The sequence below is a fragment of the Felis catus genome, assembly GCF_018350175.1.
Source record: "Felis catus isolate Fca126 chromosome A2 unlocalized genomic scaffold, F.catus_Fca126_mat1.0 chrA2_random_Un_scaffold_37, whole genome shotgun sequence".
In the NCBI taxonomy this organism is placed as follows: domain Eukaryota; kingdom Metazoa; phylum Chordata; class Mammalia; order Carnivora; family Felidae; genus Felis; species Felis catus.
In genome coordinates, this window is record NW_025408497.1 from 324369 (window position 1) to 342532 (window position 18164).

Sequence of the window (18164 nt, forward strand, 5' to 3'; positions counted from 1 at the left end):
GTGAGACTAAATGTGAAGGCAGGTTGTAGATCAGCTGTGCCGCTTCCTTGGCCTTCAGCCTGAGTCAGACTCTTGGTGGGGAAGTCAGGGGTGAGGAGGAGCCGCCCCTGCTGAACTCTGGTCACCACACCCCTGCGTCTGCTGTCACCACCCTGCCTGCAGGTTTGCGTCTCCGAAAGTTCCCTCGCAATCTCCTGAGGTTTTGCCTGTGTTCCTGCTGTGTCAGCTCTAACACCAGCTCTCGGCGGTCATCTCAGAGCCTCAGGTTTGTAATCTGAGAAACAGGGACAATGTTGGTTTCTGAGGTCAGTACGATGAAGAGGTGAGAAGCACTTAAGGAATTTGTAAAATGTATGGGAGGAGTGGACACTCACCCTTCTCAGGGTGGAAATGAATGTATCTCCACACAGAAGGTCCTCAACAGATGTTCATTCAATTTCATGAAACTAAGAGTGTAATGCCTGAGGCTGAGAGGTTGGCAATCCCTGTTTCAAAAAATACGGCAAAGACCCCTGTGTTTTTTCTTTTAAAATTCAGGTCCTACTTTATGAAAAAGAAAAAGATAACTGTGATACTGTGTACATTCAGGGATCTATATCTAAGATTTGAAGACAGTCCTAATCCCTTAGAGGTACACACACAGATGCAGCCACACAATTAAGTGTTCATCCAAGGCCACAGATATATTGTTGAAGACAAAATACATAGAGGAGAACACAAGATCCCATTGCAATAACCCAAAATCTCGTTGCCTTACAGGAGAATGCGAACTTCGTGGACCCTGAACTATGACCAATAGGCTGTGGTGATGTGATATATTTAGAAAAGTTGTCTGGTATGCATATTTGACTGAATTCTTTCCCTGACCATTCCTGTCCCCTCTATTTTGTTTTTCCTCGTTTCCCTTAATAAACCCATCACAGTTCTGTATCTCTGTCATTATCTGCTTCCAGGAGGACCTACGGTCATTCTGTGTTGATGTACACAGTGTGACCCCTGTACACACGGTCACAAACAGGGAGAATCTACAGTAATAGGGGCAGAAGATAAGTGACTGTTTGAATTGTATTGACTGCACATGTCCCGCTGGTTCCTTCTGGGGTGGTGGCCACAAGCTTCCTCCAGATCTGGTGACAGTTGTGTTCACTCGTCAATAGATCCTCGCAAGCACGTGGCACTTCCTACTCACCGTGGTGTGTGGTGATCAGCAGGGCAGCTATCAGCCCCCAGGACATGGCTGATTCGTGATTGCAAGACATGGATGAGGGGTCAGCAGTGTCTCGGGTAGAACAGTGAGGAAACCCTGCATGAATCCACACGTTGTGGATTTCCCCACGTACCAGCTACCTCACGGTAGCACCAATCCAGGTGGGAGCTGAGGTAGACTCATGGTAGCAGTTGTGGGTGTGAGTCTTATAATGGCCCATATTCCTCTCAGTGTTTTCTGTTTTTATCTTTTATTTTGATGCAATGTTTATTTTTGAGTGAGAGAGAGACAGAGCACAATTGAGAGAGGGGCAGAGAGAGAGGGAGACACAGAATCCAAAGCAGGCTCCAGGCTCTGAGCTGTCAGCACAGAGCCCGACGTGGGGCTCAAACTCACAAATCCTGAGATCATGACCTGAGCCAAAGTGGGACACTTAAGTGACTGAGCTACCAAGTCGCCCCACCCCCTACTGTTTCCTTTTTGAGGGCCAGGCAGGGCAGAAGTCAATGACATGATACCCATTCCTTCCGCACCACCAAGGAGGAGTTGGGTGTAAGCATGTGACTCTTTCCAGGTCCTCAAAGCCCATGCGTTCTGCCCCAGAGCCCCTGACTCCTGCTTGGCCCTCCTTCCTCCCAGGTTATGGAGGCAACCAGCCTTCCATCCACGTTGGGGTCATGGCTGGGCCACCAAGGGCTCAAAATCTGGCTGTCCACATGCTTCCCTGCGGTGGCTGGGAACAGCCGTGCTCCAGTAAAGGTCAGCATGAGCAGCTTCTCTAAACAGGATTCTCATCCACTGTGATCAGGGCCTGAGCTAAAACATGACAGGGGAGAGGGGGACACAGGAGATGTGGTGCCGTTTCCTGGACAGGGCTGCACAGAGCAGAAGGCCGAGGGCTGCTAATCTCTGGATTCTGGATGGTAGGTGAGCAGTTTAAAACACCACAGCCTTCTCTTAGATCAAAAGAGAAACCTATATCTTCACCCAGCCTTCCTCTGATATGAAGAGATGGCAATTATTATTTGAAGGCACAATTATCTACCTATGAGTCTGATGGAAATGATTTCATCCATCTTCGTCCCTAAAGCACTTTTCATTGAAATTACCCATATAGAGGCAGGAAATTTATACCAGATGTGTAGCTCCCTCTAGATGCACATTCTGACCTTGTCCCATTTGTGTCCTCAAAGACATTACTGACAAGAAAAATAAGCTCTCAACATCAAGATGTTGACGTTAGAGAATGTGGTATAAATGGAATTTCATATGTTCTCAATTAGAAATAATTTTTGATGGTGAAGGAGAAATTAAAAATTTTGTCATTTTTAATTGAAATATAGGAGACTCACCATGTTGTATCAGTTTCAGGCATATATCATGGTGATTCCGTGTGTATACATTACGCTCTCCAGGTACCTAAGGGTAGCTATATTGCGAAAGCATGCAACGCTTTCTTACAGGATTGACGCTATTCTATGGGCTGTACCTTGGATCCCAATGAGTTATTCATTCCATAGCTGGAAGCCTGTATCTCTTTCTCAGAGGTGTCAACTTTTTTATTTAACCCAAGTATTATGGTGCTAAACACCATAATCTGTAGGTCAGCAGGTGTCTATTTCTGTGAATGCTGCTTAAAGCATTACACATGATATCATTATGTCAATAAATTCGGTTTCATTCTTCACTCAGTAAAAAGGAGAAGGAAAAGGTTTCTTCGTGTCCCAAGCAAGCCCTTCGGTAAGACCCTTCCCGATCAGGAGAACAGGCTTCACTGGACCAGCTGCACTCTCAGTACTTCCAGCTGAGCAGCCATGGCCTTGAGCATTGCGGAATTCCCACCGCGGCCGGCAGAGGGCGCGCACGCACCACGCCCAGGGAGGGGCCGGGCCTCTGCGTGGGCAGTGATGGCCTGAGAAGGCGCCCACTAACCAGGCTTTTCTGATCCAGGGCGCCTCGGGGCTGGGAAGGCTTCCTTGCTTCTGAGGACCCAGTGCCTCTGAGTGTGGGCAAAGAGCCAGAGCTGCGTTTCCAGCAGGTTCCGTCCCCGGGCCTGGGGGAGACCCTGGAGGCTTCGCAGCCCCTTGGCGTCTCCTAGGTGGTGGGGCTGAGTCCCGAGGCGGGGGAGGCAGGGCCTGGGCGGCTTCCCCGGAAGCGCGGGTGGTCGGTTGGCGGCACAGTCCCTCGCTTTTTCTGGGCTGTTCCGTGGTTTGTTCCTCATTTCCCCTGCCGGTATTTCCCTGGAGGATCCGTGGATTCATGGGATCCCGTGACGCCATGTCAGAGAGGCTGGGGTTGGTTTGTTCCAGGTCAGGCCTCTTTCGGGGGAGAAAGCCTGACCCAAATTCGGAGGAACAGGAGGCGCATTCAGTTGGGAAGTGAAGCCGCCAAATGTTGACTCTCAGGACCTTCTAGAAGAAGGAGCTGAGACCCACTCTCCGAGTCCTGCCGGAACCAGAGCGAGAGATGAAAACACAATGTGCCCTCCACATCGCACATGCTTTTATGAACTTTCAGTGGGGATTTTTTCCCAACAATGTTGTAGTCGTTGGAAACAACTGGAAACCTGACAGGTATGTTGTGTCGGGAACCGCCCGTTTCTTGAATGTTCAATATTATTCCTGCAACAGAATTTGTTACAGTTATCCTCTCTTCTCTTCTTTGGAAGGAATCTCATCAATAATATCTTAAAAACATCCTCGTTACCTTATCCCCTTTTCAGTTGAGATTTGGCATGTTTTCTGATTTCTCATGAACTCGTGAACATCTGAAATACTTTTAAATTGATTGCAGTTTTACTAAAAGCAGATTCACGGCGTCCCTCCCAGACTGCTCATGGTCAAAGAACATACCAAGGCCACTTCTCAGTATGGGTAAGACTGTACCAAACAAACATCCTGAATCAATTTTAGAAGAAAAAGCCTGATGGTATTTTTTCTTTATGAAAATTGATGCTTAGATACCCTGTTCGATACATTTCCACTTTTTTTTTCCCCTTTCTTTCTCATTTTCTCAGTCAGAGATTCACAGACCTGCCTGAGTTTTACATTCACCACACATACTTTCAAGGCTCCTTTCTGTCCCTGTAAGAAAGAAGACAGACCTTCTGATGCGCAGGCAAGTTGCTGTAACTTCAAGATTTGTGGTGTACGTGTCTGTTAACTCCCCCCCCCCCAGTTGAAAATATCACCCCACCTTGAGTACTGCCATAAAAAATGTAACCTATGTTCACCAGTATGATTTCATTTCGTTAGAGTGGATTTCTTCATTTGATATTTTGTGTATATGCATACATTAGATGTTTTAGTCCTGAGAAAATCCCACATGTAGTTGAAAGAAAAATGTACATCCTATATGGAAAATTAGGAGATTGCACATTAAATTCATAAATGTAGAATTTTTTAATGTTTTTATTTATTTTATTTATTATTTTTTAAATATGCAATTCATTGTCAAATTGGTTTCCAACAACACCCAGTGCTCATCCCAACAGGTGCCCTCTTCAGTACCCATCACCCACCCTCCCCTTGCTCCAACCTCCATCAACCCTCAGTTCTCAGTTTTTAAGAGTCTCTTATGCTTTGGCTCCCTCCCTCTATAACCTCTTTTTTTTTTTCCTTTTCCTCCCCCATGGGTTTCTGTTAAGTTTCTCAGGATCCATATAAGAGTGAAAACATATGATATCTGTCTTTCGCTGTATGCATTATTTCACTTAGCATCGCACTCTCCAGTTCCATCCATGTTGCTACAAAAGGCCATATTTCATTCTTTCTCATTGCCATGTAGTACTCCATTGTGTATATAAACCACAATTTCTTTATCCATTCATCAGTTGATGGACATTTAGGCTCTTTCCATAATTTGGCTCTTGTTGAAAGTGCTGCCATAAACACTGGGGTACAAGTGCCACTAGGCATCAGCACTCCTGTATCCCTTGGGTAAATTCCTAGCAGTGCTATTGCTGGGTCATAGGGTAGGTCTATTTTTAATTTTTTGAGGAACCTCCACACTGTTTTCCAGAGTGGCTGCACCAGTTTGCATTCCCACCAACAGTACAAGAGTGTTCCTGTTTCTCCACATCCTCGCCAGCATCTATAATCTCCTGATTTGTTCATTTTGGCCACTCTGACTGGCATGAGGTGATATCTGAGTGTGGTTTTGATTTGTATTTCCTTGATGAGGAGCGACATTGAGCATCTTCTCATGTGCCTGTGGGCCATCTGGATGTCTTCTTTAGAAGTGTCTATTCATGTTTCCTGCCCGTTTCTTCACTGGATTATTTGTTTTTTGGGTGTGGAGCTTGGTGAGCTCTTTATAGATTTTGGATACTAGCCCTTTGTCCGATATGTCATTTGCAAATATCTTTTCCCATTCCTTTGGTTGCCTTTTAGTTTGGTTGATTGTTTCCTTTGCAGTGCAGAAGCTTTTGATCTTGATGAGGTCCCAATAGTTCATTTTTGCTTTTAATTCCCTTGCCTTTGGGAAAGTGTCAAGTAAGAAATTGCTACGACTGAGGTCAGAGAGGTCTTTTCCTGCTTTCTCCTCTAGGGTTTGGATGGTTTCCTGTCTCACATTCAGGTCCTTCATCCATTTTGAGTTTATTTTTGTGAATGGTGTGAGAAAGTGGTCTAGTTTCAATCTTCTGCATGTTGCTGTCCAGTTCTCCCAGCACCATTTGTTAAAGAGACTGTCTTTTTTCCATTGGATATTCCTTCCTGCTTTGTCAAAGATGAGTTGGCCATCCGTTTGTGGGTCTAGTTCTGGGGTTTCTATTCTATTCCATTGGTCTATGTGTCTGTTTTTGTGCCAATACCATGCTGTCTTGATGATGACAGCTTTGTAGTAGAGGCTAAAGTCTGGGATTGTGATGCCTCCTGCTTTGGTCTTCTGCTTCAAAATTACTTTGGCTATTTGGGGCCTTTTGTGGTTCCATATGAATTTTAGGATTGCTTGTTCTAACTTCGAGAAGAATGCTGGTGCAAGTTTGATTGGGATTGCATTGAATGTGTAGATAGCTTTGGGTAGTATTGACATTTTAACAATATTTATTCTTCCAACCCATGAGCACTGAATGTTTTCCCATTGCTTTATATCTTCTTCAATTTCCTTCATAAGCTTTCTATAGTTTTCAGCATACAGATCTTGTACATCTTTGGTTAGATTTATTCCTAGGTATTTTATGCTTCTTGGTGCAATTGTGCATGGGATCAGTTTCTTTATTTGTCTTTCTGTTGCTTCATTATTGGTGTATAAGAATGCAACTGATTTCTGTACATTGGTTTTGTATCCTGCAACCTTGCTGAATTCATGTATCAGTTCTAGCAGACTTTTGGTGGAGTCTACCGGATTTTCCATGTATAGTATCATGTCATCTGCAATAAGTGAAAGCTTGACTTCATCTTTGCCAATCTTGATGCTTTGATTTCCTTTTGTTGTCTGATTGCTGATGCCAGCACTTCCAACACTATGTTAAACAACAGCGGTGAGAGTGGACATCCCTGTCGTGTTCCTGATCTCAAGGGGAAAGCTCTCAGTTTTTCCCCATTGAGGATGCTATTAGGTGTGGGCTTTTCATAAATGGCTTTTATGATGTGTAAGTATGTTCCTTCTATCCCGACTTGCTCAAGGGTTTTTATTAAGAAAGGATGCTGAATTTTGTCAAATGCTTTTTCTGCATCGATTGACAGGATCATATGGTTCTTATCTTTTCTTTTATTAATGTGACGTATCACATTGATTGATTTGTGAATGTTGAACCAGCCCTGCATCCCAGGAATGAATCCCACTTGATCATGGTGAATAATTCTTTTTATATGCTGTTGAATTCGATTTGCTAGTATCTTATTGAGAATTTTTGCGTCCATATTCATCAGGGATGTTGGCCTGTAGTTCTCTTTTTTTCCTTGGTCTCTGTCTGGTTTAGGAATCAAAGTAATACTGGCTTCATAGAATGAGCCTGGAAGTTTTCCTTCCCTTTCTATTTTTTGGAATGGCTTGAGAAGGATAGGTATTATCTCTGCTTTAAATGTCTGGTAGAATTCCCCTGGGAAGCCATCTGGTCCTGGACTCTTATTTGTTGGGAGATTTTTGATAACCGATTCAATTTCTTCACTGGTATGGGTCTGTTCAAGCTTTCTGTTTCCTCCTGTTTGAGTTTTGGAAGTGTGTGGGTGTTTAGGAATTTGTCCATTTCTTCCAGGTTGCCCAGCTTGTTGGCATATAATTTTTCATAGCATTCCCTGATAATTGCTTGTATTTCTGAGGGATTGGTTGTAACAATTCCACTTTCATTCATGATTTCATCTATTTGGGTCATCTCCCTTTTCTTTTTGAGAAGCATGGCTAGAGGTTTATCAATTTTTTTTTATTTTTTCAAAAAAACAACTCTTGGTTTCATTGATCTGCTCTACAGTTGTTTTAGATTCTATATTGTTTATTTCTGGTCTGATCTTTATTATTTCTCTTCTTCTGCTGGGTTTGGGGTGTCTTTGCTGCTCTGCTTCTATTTCCTTTAGGTGTGCTGTTAGATTGTGGTTTTGGGATTTTTCTTGTTTCCTGAGATAGGCCTGGATTGCAATGTATTTTCCTCTCAGGACTGCCTTCGCTGCTTCTCAAATCACTTTAAAATCTTAGAGGTTCAGCTGTCTGCTTACATTCACCATCTCTTTTTACATGTTGTCCACTTTTTTCATCATCTGCATTATCATAGGAATGGAAGTGGTTTTAAGTTCCCAGGATGATAATTCCTACATCTCTGCCATAGGAAGTGTAATTCTAATGCTTGCTATCTGTGTTCAAACTGTGTGGTTTTTACTTTACTATGCCTTGTAAGTTGTGTTGAAAGGCAAATGTTATGTGCTGGTAAAGGAACTGAGGTAAATAGGACATGAGTGTGAGGTTTTTATATTTATCTGGCTAGGGGTTAGTCTGAATTGACTCCCAGGTGAGACAGGAAGGTGAGAGCCCTGGAGTTGAGTATTTTCCCTCACCTGTATTGCTTACTCTTTGGGAAATCCCCAGTTAGGCTCTTCGTTCCTCTTGAGGGCAGATCTTTTCTGGAAGAACAGAGTACTTTGGAATTTATTTCTAAATGAGTATTTGCCCCTCTCCCTGCCACTGGAGAAAACTTGCCTTCACACAGAAACACAAATATTGAGTATTTGGTGTGTTCATATTCCTTTTCACTTACCCGCCTGTGGGGCTGGGTGACAAGGGACAGGGAAGCTCAGAGGTTCCTAAGTGGCTTTTTGATAGCATGATGATATTCTAATATCCTGGCAAGAGTTTAGGGCTGGCCTCGGCCTCTCATCGTCCTTTCAAACTTTAGAATGGGGAAATATGTTAATGGTGTCAAAACCGGGTCATGCCTAGATTTGATGAGCTAGAATTTATCAGGAGAACTGAGGTCTGCAGAGCTCTTTTTGCTCTTTTTTTAAACATCAACTGTTATTTCTGTTGTTGCTTGTGCTTTAGCTCTAGCCGTGTTTTATTCTTTTTCTCATTTGGTGGCTTTTATTTTGTTTGTAGCAGTCTGGAAAAAATCATGGCACCTGAGGTGCCATAACTCTGTATGAATTCAGCAGACAGCCAACTCCATGTAGTATTTCAGAAGAGCTTTCTAGAGAATAAAAGAGGCATGTCTTAGCTCAAAGGTTTTGCCCGCCCTTCCTCTGTCCCTCCCTCCCTCCCTTCCTTCCTGTTTCTTTATTTCAGGAATTCAAAATAATCCTAGTTCTAAACTTCAGTGTGGATACTGGATTTAAAAAAAAAATAAGCGAGGGAAATGACAATTTAAAGCATTTTTTAAATGTATTATCAATGGTCAAAATTGAATAGGCTGAATGTTCATTTAATATAAACAAATTTTCTGTTTAAAAAAAAAGCTATTTACATTGTGCTCTTTAACAGAAATTGTGAAGTAACATGACTTAAATAGGAAATTCTATTTTTTCTTATCTTTTAATCCTGTGAAATTATGCAAAATAAAATTACTGTAATTTCACTGGATTACTATTTTGCTCTTTATCAGGAACTATAGGTTTTTACTAATAATATGTTTTGACACCAAATTTAATTTTGTTTTTTCCCCTCTTAGATGGAGCCTTGAGAATATCACGGTAAGAATTTAAGCTTTAGTTTTCTTTGCAATATTTTCTCAGTACTGGTGTTTGATGTGGGTTGTTTTTTTTTAATGTTTGAGTGAGAGAGAAAGAGTGCAAGTGGGGGAGGGACAGAGAGGGAGAGACACACACAGAGTCCAAAGTGGGCACCAGGTCTTACCTGTCACCACAGAGCCCCATGGGAGGGTAGAACCCACGAAGAGTGAGATCATGCATGACCTGAGCCAAAGTCAGACACTCAACCAACTGAGCCACCTAGGCGCCCCTTGATGTGCGTTTTGATTCACCTAAGGATAAATATGGGGACTTCTGATGTCTAATTGACTTTTTAACTCTTGAAATTCATCTTTCTCTTCCCTGTTTGGAGTCTAAGTGACAATGTGGAGGGAGTTGCCATCTCTTAAGACATCAGGAGGAGGAACACATCACCAGAGTAGAGGGAATGAAATTAGTGTAATTTTACATAGAAATGATTAGGAAACAAGTGATGATATGAGCCTGAGGTTTGGAGTGAGTACTTTGCCATGACCTGGCTCTTCGTGAAATGTGAAGATGAGAAAACTCTCTATCTACAAGCCCATCAAGAAGCCTGAGCTTAGAGACAAAGCCAGATATTGCCAGGCAGGGTGTGTGTCACAAGAGAGGTTTAAACCATGGTTCTGAGTCTGAGGTGGAGGAAGCCGTTCATGCCAGGGGAGAATGAGTGGAGATGAGATTTTTGCAAATGCGGGTAATGTATTCTGCACAGGCTCCATAGACTGTGGTGATCCTGTGGCGCTGTCTGTTGAGAGCCAGGGTGGCTGCCTGACACTTAACGAGCCCTCAAAGGCTGGTTGTTCATCCCTTTGAATGCAGTGGCGGTGGTGGGGAGAAGAGTGATCTCAGGACATGAGAGCTCTCACACTGGGCCAACAAAAGAGAAGTTTGCACTTTCTGGTCAGATGACAGAATCAGTCCCTGTTAGAGGAGTCTGTTCTAGAGCTTACATGTGTTGCCTGTAATTGGGTCCTTCGTGTGTGTTGAATAATATTCCTTTAAGGTTGGAGGGTGGGGCGCCTGGGTGGCGCAGTCGGTTAAGCGTCCGACTTCAGCCAGGTCACGATCTCGCGGTCCGTGAGTTCGAGCCCCACGTCGGGCTCTGGGCTGATGGCTCAGAGCCTGGAGCCTGTTTCCAATTCTGTGTCTCCCTCTCTCTCTGCCCCTCCCCCGTTCATGCTCTGTCTCTCTCTGTCCCAAAAATAAATAAACGTTGAAAAAAAAAAATTTTAAGGTTGGAGGCTAACATTCTCACGTTGGGATGAAAAAAGTTTGTCTTCTAGGAATTGCCATTAATCCACATCCTCCAGCCACTAAGTGTAAAGCTGAGATGGTACCCGTATGTTTGATTCCAAAGACCTTGTCCTCCATGGCCCCCGGCCTAGGGTTCACGAAAGGCAACCTGTGAGCAGCAGGAAGTCATCCAAGGCCTTCGAGTAGTCAGTCAGTCAGCAGCAGTTTGAGCTTTCCTTGTGTGGAATTCCAAATAGCACCTGGGAGTGTGAGTGGCTCAAATCGAGACTAAAGGATGGTTTTGTTTGTTCCATTATTTGCAGGGACCTATTTATGTACCTTAATAATTGGAGGAGAGAAATGTAAGTTGATAGGATTTGATTTTTGTTTCATCTCTGGTGGTGACATAAGTATTTGAAGTGATTGGATTTTCTAAGAAGGGTGCTTCCAGATGGGAGAGAAATGAGAAGATATTTTATTGTGTTTCTCCATTTTGGACAATATTTTAAATAGGAATCTCATTGAAATAAGGTTTTCTTAGGTTTAACATGCTGCTAAAACTTGATTTCTTCAGGCACAACGGGAAAGCTAAAATGTTAGTTACACCCACCTGTCAGATCATGTGTGCTGCTAATACACTGGGATTATTTGAGGTCACTGGTTTGGTAACAGCCTTAGAACATGTTTTGTCTCCTTTTAGTTAGTTTACAGTGAATAATTGAGAAGATCAATACTTTTAAGAAAGAAAACAGAGAACTTCATTGCTGAAAAAATATCCATTTGGGAACAGAAGGTAGCATTGCCCTTTCAAATATTTTTTGTGATTTCATTTTGGTTACTGCCACTCTGGTAGAGCATCCTACTGACCTATTTCATGTGTTCTATAAACAAAACCAATTCAACACAAGCTTCACAAATGTAAAGAGCTACCTCTTTATTTGTGAAAGGAGTCACACATTAGAAGATAGGTTTATCTAGCACTGTGCTTTTTTTTTTTTTTTTTAATTCTGATTCCTTTTTCGTGTTTTATACAACAGTGAGTTAAGGAAATGTCTTCAGGAAACTATGAGAGAAAGTAAGTTTCTCTCTGATGAAGCTTTTAAACTGAATGTAAGAATCCCTTCTTTGCCTGGATTGCATTCTAAAAACACAAATAAAAGGAATGAATTATTATTACTCATTCAACATGTTTTGTTGAAGGAGAAGGTCAAAATAATAAGCACTTTAAAGAAATTAAAAAAATAGTGTTTATTAATTTTTTGAGAGACAGGGAGAGACAGAGCACAAGCAGGAGCAGGGGAGGAGTAGAGAGAGAGGGAGACACAGAATCCAAACCAGGCTCCAGGCTCTGAACTGTCAGCACAGAGTCTGACACAGGGCTCAAACTCACAAACCACGAGATGACGACCTGAGCTGAAGTGGGATGCTTAACTGACTGAGCCGCCCAGGAACCCACTTCAATGAAATTTTAAATGACACCCTTCAAAGTGCACTTGTTGCCTTGCAAACTCAGAGAGAGAGGAATGTGAAGAATCAGGAAGTGGTAAGAGTTGGCTGCTGAGTTGTACTGTAATTTGGCTTTGGAGGCTTTTATTCATTGGGTGAAGTGGGCACAGCATATTTGCTTGCCATTTCCCACAGTAGAGAGTGGGCCTCTGGGAGCCAAACCTCTTTCTGAACAATGAGCTAGAATTTCACCAGGACCACCAAGATGAGTTTTGCTATTTCAGGGACTAGGAGTTATCTTTTATTTTCACAACTAGGTAATTTATCACATCATTCAACTCTGCCCTCCAAGATATGTAGAAAATTCCCAAATATAGTTGAGAGACAAAGGGTGATAGCCACAGTGTATAATCCTTTCCTTTTAAAAAAATATTTTTAAATTATTCTTTATGAATTTTTTGTTTCAATTTTAGTGAGAGAGGGCATGCGAGAGGGGCAGAGGGAAAGAGAGAGAATCTTAAGCAGGATCCACGCTCAGTGTGGAGCCCAACACAGGTCTGGATCGCACGATCCTAGAATCATGACCTGACCCCAAATCAAGAGTCTGATGCTCAACTGAGCGAGCCACCCAGGTGCTCCATAGTCTCTTTCTCTCTTAATGCTGAACAGTGAATTTTCAACGTGAATGGGGAAGAAGTGTGTGTTTGTGTGTGTGTATGCACACACACATATACAGATGTATATAAATATATATATATATATATATATATATATCTCCCAACAAGAAAACCATTTATAAGCTATCTGACATGAACTATTTCCCACCATCTTTATCTTCTCCTAGTTATATTTATGCCTCAAGGTCTTTGTTTATTGCAATGCACAATCCTGTTCTGTTAGGTGCACTCAAATTTTTGTGCAATCATTACTTATGGAAAGTGTTTTTGTCATATCTGTCTTAAAAACGCAAGATGAAAATGGTGAATTCAAGCATGTAGAGTTGAGAGTCTTGAGGTCCAGTAACTGTCAACTGGAAAGTATGCTGTCTGTTGGGGAGAAATCCCCATATTGGTGACAATGACTTTGCATTGGTAAGGGAAAGAGGGCCTTCCTGCCTTCACGGTTCTTGCCCTTTTCCTATCTCACCAAAAACAAGTCTCAGGTCATGTGCACACTTAGAAAGCAAATCCATGTTTGTACAGAAAATAAAAAGGCCCTGGAAGACAAGTGTAATGCATTGAGGTCTGTGAAAGCAACCAAAGAAGCAAAAGTCAAACAGCTGAAGGACAAAGCAGGCATCCTTGAAGAATTCTATGAAGAAAGAAAAGTGGCTATAGAAGACTAAAATGTTCAGGTGAGAACTATCACAAGTACTGTTGTATGAATGAATGTGACGGCCAGTAGAGATAACTAAAATTCTTTTCAAATTTTTTGCCAAATGCACTCAGAATTGTGCCTGTCCTTCTTACCTGGCTTTCTGTCACCCGCATTTTCCTTTCTGTCCTAAGTGCTTGTCACATATTGTGTCATGTATTTGGGGTGGAAGAGGGAAGGTGTCAGCATTAATAACATTGATATCTGCATCTGCTTGGGATTCAGTCCCATCACGTTGTCTTGTCATCCAGGAATTAGGTCATTTTTGTTCAGGACCACACATGGGTCAAGAATGTGTAGGGGAAAAATCAATGATCTTGCTGCAGAAACCACAGAAATTTATTTCTGGAAAGAGGGTAGGGGTGCCAGTAGTACTGGATCCCTGCATCAGTTCTGCTAGTGAGATTGTTCACAGCAGGCCAATCCCTAAGGAAGCTGAGTTATTTCCTCTCCCCTGATTTTTGAAGTGTAACTGCTCTGAGTCTTCACCAAAGCCCGCAGCTTCACTAGGGCTCATCTTTGCTGGCTGCCTCTGAACTAAACACGTTTCCTTCTAAGTCTGTGCCCATAAAGTTGTTCAGCTATTTTGCAGTTCAGTTTTCTATCCCCAAGTTCATTGATGAGTCCTGGGGAGATTGGTTCCCACTGCCAGGCTGGCTTTGTCCTGGGCTTCCTTCTTCTCCATCTTGGTCACATGTGTCTTCATGGGGTCATTAGAAATGTGGTGCATTCGCTCACATGTTTCCTCCTTTGTACAGTATTTCCTTTTGTTCTCAGGAGGAGATCAGGGCCATTAGAGTCCCTCATTCACATTGAAAAGGAAATACTTCCTTCTCTTCCCTGGAGACTCAGCTTCTGTTAGTCCTTCCCACACCTGGGGTGGAGCCTGCTCTGTCTCACTGGCATCTTGTTTTTATCATTTCTAAGCTCTTTTGGAGAGCACGTACAGCACCCTGGCCACCTTTCTATTTTCAATCCCTTACAACAGAACCACTACATTCCAGCCACTCCAGAAAGCATTTGTTGAAGGACTGCCTGAGATGCTGGAAGGAAATGCATGTGCCTTTCTCTGTCTAGAGGTTTTGTGTCCGTTTCTAGGAGTCTTTCAATTTTGCATGTGACTCTTGAATACATCCAGTACCAAGTTAAAACCCTTTAAAGCAACACCATGAACAAAATAGTCTGAGGGCAACACAGCAAACCAGCCTTTCTAAGCATTTCCCTTTGCTGCCTTCACTGTCAATGAACTGAGTCTTCTTCAAGTACATTGGCTCCATGAAGTTGATAGTTTTCCATCTGAAATCTGTTTCCTGGAGATAAACCCAGACTGTGTGACAGTTCATATCAGGTTCTACCTCAGGTGATGTTGCTGCTCTAAGATTGGCCTTTTCCTCCACCAGGATATGTGAAGGTGGACGCAGGGGTTGTACTCCTGACTCTAGCAATGTCTGGGAGTGAGCTGCAATGTTGGGGAAGCCATATCCTGGAAGGTCGTCTTTTAGGGTGATTGTCTTTGTCAGGGTACAACTTCTGGACTGAGAATCAGGGCTCCCCACGGAGGTGTGAGACTAGTGATGATCCCTTGCTTCATCCTAATGGGTATGGGTGGTCAGACAAGGTTTTTGACACTGAACTGAAATGAGCCGTCACCATCTGAAACCAAAGTCCAGCTCTGGGAAGGCACAAAGTGCAATATTATTTGATGACTTTATGATGAAGGAGAGGAAACAGGTCTGACAGCAGAGACATGGCAGCAGACAGAGGTTGAATTTTCTTTAACTTAAATGGGGTGTTCAGTTCATTTCTCTGACTGTGTTGTCAGTCTGTGCATTTATGGGAGAGGTGGGGGAAAGGTATTTGTATCTAGGCCTTCAAGAGTGCTGGGAGGTAAAAAGGCAGAATTTGTGGACCTTGGCTCCTGGACTGTGTATATGTCTTTCCCATCTTAGGAAGCTGAAAATGACACAGTGTGAACTGGCGGCAAAGAAGAATCAGCTGGCAGCTGCAGGGAAAATGTGAAAATAGCCATGAAAGAAATAAACAAGTACAAGTGAGTTCAGCTACTAATTACCAGCAGCTCATGAAACCTCTCTTCACTTTTTTTGTTTTTAACCTTTTTACGAGGTTAAAAGTCTACGTTTAGACTCAACATAGTAATATAAACAAAAATGCACAGGACTTATGCATAGAGTATTAACAGATAAAAAAGGTAAGATTTAGAAAGAACAAAACAATTAACTTCATCAACATTTCCAGATTTCAAGCAATGGCCACACTGTGTGGAAACTTCATCCATGCCAACGTTCCTGGGGGGTGGTGTCAAGTATCATAATCTGTAGGAAAGCAGTGTGTCTTAGAATGAATCATACCATCAACATGGTAGTGCCATTTCACGGCCCTGGTCTTTGCAACCCTAGGAAACATGGTGAAGATCTAAGTGAAAGGAGGGAAGAGCTTTATGATGAAAGACATTTGTCACATGATGAATTAGGGCACAATTGAAAGTGGGAAGGAATTATGTGAACTCTGAACCCTACGGTCATGGAATGAGTTAGGAAAGGATGGAACAACAGTTTTGATCCTATTGTACATTTACAATCATGTGAAAAGTGTTTCATGTGTAAAATTGTATTAGGGGACAGATAGGAGGATGATGAGAACATGGGCAGATTATTGAAAATCATACCCAATATTGGGCCTTATCTGACAAAAGCAACTATAACTCACAGGCAACAAAATGAAGAAAGACAAGAACAGCTGCAGCAGGCAGAACTCACCTTCAGACACCAGGTAACCTGAGTTCTGCCTGACACACTGAACCCTTAGTACCTCATGTGGGTGAATGTAGTGGCCCTTGGATTTCCTAAACACGGACTTTTCATTGTTGCTTTTTCAGATCGCAGTTCATGAGAATAATGCTCAGGACAACTGGGTAAGTGTTTCCTTTTTTCCTCCTCTCCCTCTTCGGTGCACAGTCTGGCACGACTGAAGGTGGATGTGTTTTTCTCCCCCAGGTCAAGCCTCAGATCTGGGAGAGGGAAATGGCAGAGCAGAGCCGAGAGGTCGCCCACTTGAAACACAGGTCTGGGAGCGTGACATGAGTTTTTATGGGTGTTTTGAGGGATGACAGCTGTGCTGTTTAGTGTCTAGTCAGAGGATGTGGCATTGCAACTCTTATAGAAGTCCATTCTTTTTCTGTATCCAAGACTGGATGTGATGGAAGGAAAGAGGCTGCTTGAGGGATACAGGAGGCAGAGAACAATGCCTGGAAGTCCAGAGACGCAGAACCCTCTGAGGAGAGGTAAGGAGTACGTGGTGTGTGCAGCAGCCTAATTTCTGCGGCAAAGCCTTTTCCTGCGGGTGATCATCGTGTGTCCTGGACAGAACCACAATTACTACCTAAGGATAGCAGGTGGTCTGAAGGGGTGACAGGAGGGCGTTCTCCTCTGGTGCCCCAGGCAGCGGAGCACCTGTCCCTGTGACTGGTGGAGCTCAGGCCCCTCCCCTGACTGCGGACCCTCCCACCTCCTCCAGCATGCCCTAGCTAAAGAGAGGAGCCTGGAGGGGATGATGGGACATGGGCCTTAGCTTTCTTCCCACCTTGACGCAATGTGAAGACTATTTTAGTTTTGTTTGAGGAGAAGTTCATTTCGTTACTATTTTTAACGTTGTCATTTTTATTTTATTTTTTTCTTGAACCATAGCCCTACATTCCTAAATTCAGGCTCCATATAGCTTTGTCCTCTGATGTTATCAGGGCAAGTCTGCAGCTTCACTCCTAAATACCCATCGTTTTTCTTTTCTCGTTTATATATTAGTATAAGTACATTTCTATTCAGATATAGTTATATAATAACTTCCCATGTAGAAGGCAGCTTATAGATAAGCGAAAAGACTGAACAATCCACCTGGAGCCTGAAGAAACATACCCAGGTTGAGCATTCCCTGATGATACACCCCAATCAGTATTCTCCATTTACCCTTTTTTAAAGCTCATTTATTTTGAGAGAGAGAGAGAGAGAGAGAGAGAGAGAGTGTTTGTGTGTGTGTGTGTGTGTGTGTGTGTGTGTGTGTGCACGCGTCTGTGAGGAGCAGAGAGAGAGGTGGGGAGAGAGAATCCCAACACTGTCAGGGTGGAGCCGGATGCAGGGCTCGAACTCACAAGCTGTGAGATCATGACCTGAGCCAAAATCAAGAGTCAGATGATTAACTGACTGAGCCACCCAGGAATCCTTATTTTTATTCTTAATCTGTAATGAAATGGTGATTTCCCATAATGTATACCGAGAAACCTCTGTTTAGGTGATGACTTCTAGATTGCTAGTTGAGCCTGACCTGTCCACATTTATTTGATTAATTACGAAAAACATGAACTAGGGCACGGTGAGGTCTTTATCAAGGTGATGGGATTGTCCCCCTTATCCTTGGGGGTCACCTGAGGCATGTGGGATATCCTCTGCCTCTGGCCAAGGACCTGTGTGTAGGGAACAGTTTAAGATATTGGAGGAATGAGGTGAGGGTTTCTTTTAATTTCACACAGTCCACTAAAGTAGAATAAACCTCTATCCCTTCCAGGGTCCTTAGCAGATCCAGAAACTGGTGCAACCTCTGTGAGTTACAGCAGCTCTGACTGTACGAAGAATGCAGACAAGGACAAGGTAAATCCTGGGACCATTCTCAGCTGTAACACTTTCGGGAAACCCTCATCTGTCTGTACAGCACGCTCTCCTGGCCTAGTCTCGTTTTGT

At 43.1% G+C, this 18164-nt stretch overlaps 2 protein-coding genes and 1 long non-coding RNA gene across 14 annotated transcripts in view; 2 read left to right on the forward strand and 1 right to left on the reverse strand.

Moving 5' to 3' along the window:
* Window positions 1–930, forward strand: part of LOC109497044 (transport and Golgi organization protein 1 homolog) — a 259754-nt gene extending 258824 nt beyond the window's left edge. For all 5 annotated transcript variants that reach the window (XM_045051392.1, XM_045051393.1, XM_045051394.1 and 2 more), the window contains 2 exons: window positions 163–265; window positions 760–930. In XM_045051392.1, the coding sequence (XP_044907327.1) occupies window positions 163–265; window positions 760–799 (143 nt within the window). In that variant the 3' untranslated portion in view covers window positions 800–930. The remainder of the gene's footprint in view (window positions 1–162; window positions 266–759) is intronic.
* Window positions 1–18164, forward strand: part of LOC123383548 (transport and Golgi organization protein 1 homolog) — a 355976-nt gene that overhangs the window by 291604 nt on the left and 46208 nt on the right. For 3 of the 8 annotated variants that reach the window (XR_006593373.1, XR_006593371.1, XR_006593372.1), the window contains 6 exons: window positions 15366–15466; window positions 16146–16206; window positions 16313–16348; window positions 16431–16498; window positions 16623–16717; window positions 17992–18074. Coding sequence is in view for 1 of the 8 variants with exons in the window: in XM_045051426.1 (XP_044907361.1) it covers window positions 15444–15466; window positions 16146–16206; window positions 16313–16348; window positions 16431–16498; window positions 16623–16717; window positions 17992–18074 (366 nt within the window). In the remaining 7 variants the exon portion in view is untranslated. Of the gene's footprint in view, window positions 1–10492; window positions 11390–13244; window positions 15467–16145; window positions 16207–16312; window positions 16718–17991; window positions 18075–18164 lie in introns of those variants that run through there. The other 5 variants (XM_045051426.1, XR_006593376.1, XR_006593377.1 and 2 more) reach the window with 5 other exon arrangements.
* On the reverse strand, window positions 8052–13651 carry LOC123383552. Its single transcript, XR_006593382.1, has 2 exons — window positions 13512–13651; window positions 8052–8825 (listed from the first exon to the last, which is right to left on the reverse strand). It is a non-coding gene; the product is annotated as an uncharacterized LOC123383552 (long non-coding RNA).